This window comes from Frankliniella occidentalis, unplaced genomic scaffold, assembly GCF_000697945.3.
Source record: "Frankliniella occidentalis isolate FOCC.00 unplaced genomic scaffold, Focc_3.1 Scaffold20, whole genome shotgun sequence".
Lineage (NCBI taxonomy): Eukaryota > Metazoa > Arthropoda > Insecta > Thysanoptera > Thripidae > Frankliniella > Frankliniella occidentalis.
In genome coordinates, this window is record NW_026267150.1 from 1,874,595 (window position 1) to 1,876,205 (window position 1,611).

General features: G+C 65.3%; 1 protein-coding gene across 1 annotated transcript in view; it reads left to right on the forward strand.

Annotated features, from left to right (window-relative positions):
* LOC113214698 (allatostatins) overlaps positions 1–1,605 on the forward strand; it is a 6,086-nt gene extending 4,481 nt beyond the window's left edge. Inside the window, exons 2-3 of the mRNA XM_052264639.1 lie at positions 298–473; positions 1,040–1,605. Coding sequence (XP_052120599.1) covers positions 298–473; positions 1,040–1,392 — 529 coding nt within the window. The 3' untranslated portion in view covers positions 1,393–1,605. The remainder of the gene's footprint in view (positions 1–297; positions 474–1,039) is intronic.
* Positions 1,606–1,611: the final 6 nt, after the last annotated feature.

The window sequence follows — 1,611 nt, forward strand, 5'->3', positions numbered from 1 at the left end:
CGGGGCGGGGAGGGGCGGGGCGTTGCGGTCGGGGGTACATAGCGGTCGCTCCAGCTTGGCGGGGGCTTGAGCACGATCAGGCGGTACGGCGAGAAGAAAAGAACACACACATCGGTACTGGAGAGGCACAATTCGGTTAGATCGACCGACCGCGTAACCCACTCCCACCTAACCCACCTACCTTCCATGACGCCCACAACCCACAACCCGGCCATCGGCCTTGTCAAATACGCCCGCGCCCTCAACCGTCGTTCTCTGTGTCCTTCGCCTGCATCGTGTTCTTTGACGCCCCCGCAGGTCCGACGAGCTGCCGGAGGCAGTCGAGCAGGCGACCGAGCAGGACTGGCAGACGGGCGGCGCGGACAGCGTCGGCAAGCGGGAGGTGGCGCCCCAGGAGCTGCGGGAGGTGGCGGCGGAGCACGCGGAGCACGACCATCACCAGCAGCAGCACCAGGAGGCGCACTCGGCACCAGGTACGAGTCGGCAGTGAGGGCGGGACTTGAGGGCGGCGCGGACTGCAGCTAGAGATGTAAAAACAAACTGGAATTTATCCGCGTCTAGCACGGAAAGTTGTAATTGAAAAGTATCAATAAAACCGAAAACAAAATGTCATGTGTTGAAATATTTCCAACATTTTACCCGGGAAAATTTACATTGTGACGTAGATGCAAGCACCTCGAACTAGCGAAAGCAGCGCACTTCTGCGAATCTGTCCAGTGGACGCTGGGCGTCTCGCATCGCCCCCGAAACGGCCGTCGAGCCGGGCCCCGGGCGCCGGCCCCGCCCTCCACAAGTAATAATGGTTGGAGGCGGCGCTCAGGCCGGCTGCAACTGCCCGGGCGGACCATGTAAATAAGCCACTAACCCCAACTGGGCGGGCGTGTGCCTTAGCCTACATCACAAAGCCCTACAGAACAAATGACCCGTCGCGCCGGGTTTAGAAAAATTAAAGTAGCCCAGGCATGCGGGGCGATGCGCAGAGCAGTGTGTGTAAGGCAGCCCCAACCCCAACCCACGCCTTCCCTTGCTGTGTCCGCAGGTGAGCACGGCGCCCGCACCAAGCGCGCCGCCTCCATGCAGTATGGCTTCGGCCTCGGCAAGCGGATGGTCGACGCGCTGGTGGACGGCGCCCTGGACGACGGGGACGTGCTGGAGCTGGAGGACATGGTGGACGCGGACACGGACGCGCTCGAGCGGGCGGGCCGCGCGAGCCGGCAGTACGGCTTCGGGCTGGGCAAGCGCGCCTACGACGCGAGCAACGCCAAGCGCGGACCCACCCGGCAGTACGGCTTCGGCCTGGGCAGGAGAAGCATGCAGTACAACTTCGGCATCGGCAAGCGGAGCTCCGGCGAGGCCGGCGCGGACGCCAACCTGAGCCCCGCGGAGCGCTGAGGCGGGCCGTCGTGGGCCGGGGCTGGCTGGGGGGCGGGGCCGAGGACCGGGCTGCAGGCTGACGTCACCGCCGCGCGCCCACACGTTCTCGGAGCAAAGAACAGTTTTTGAACGAACCTCCCCACCCACGCGCGGCGGGGCTCGGCGGCCTGCAGATGGGGCTGCCCTCTGACCCTCCCGCGGCACGCATCGATGGGGGGCGGGGAGGTGAGGGGAGGG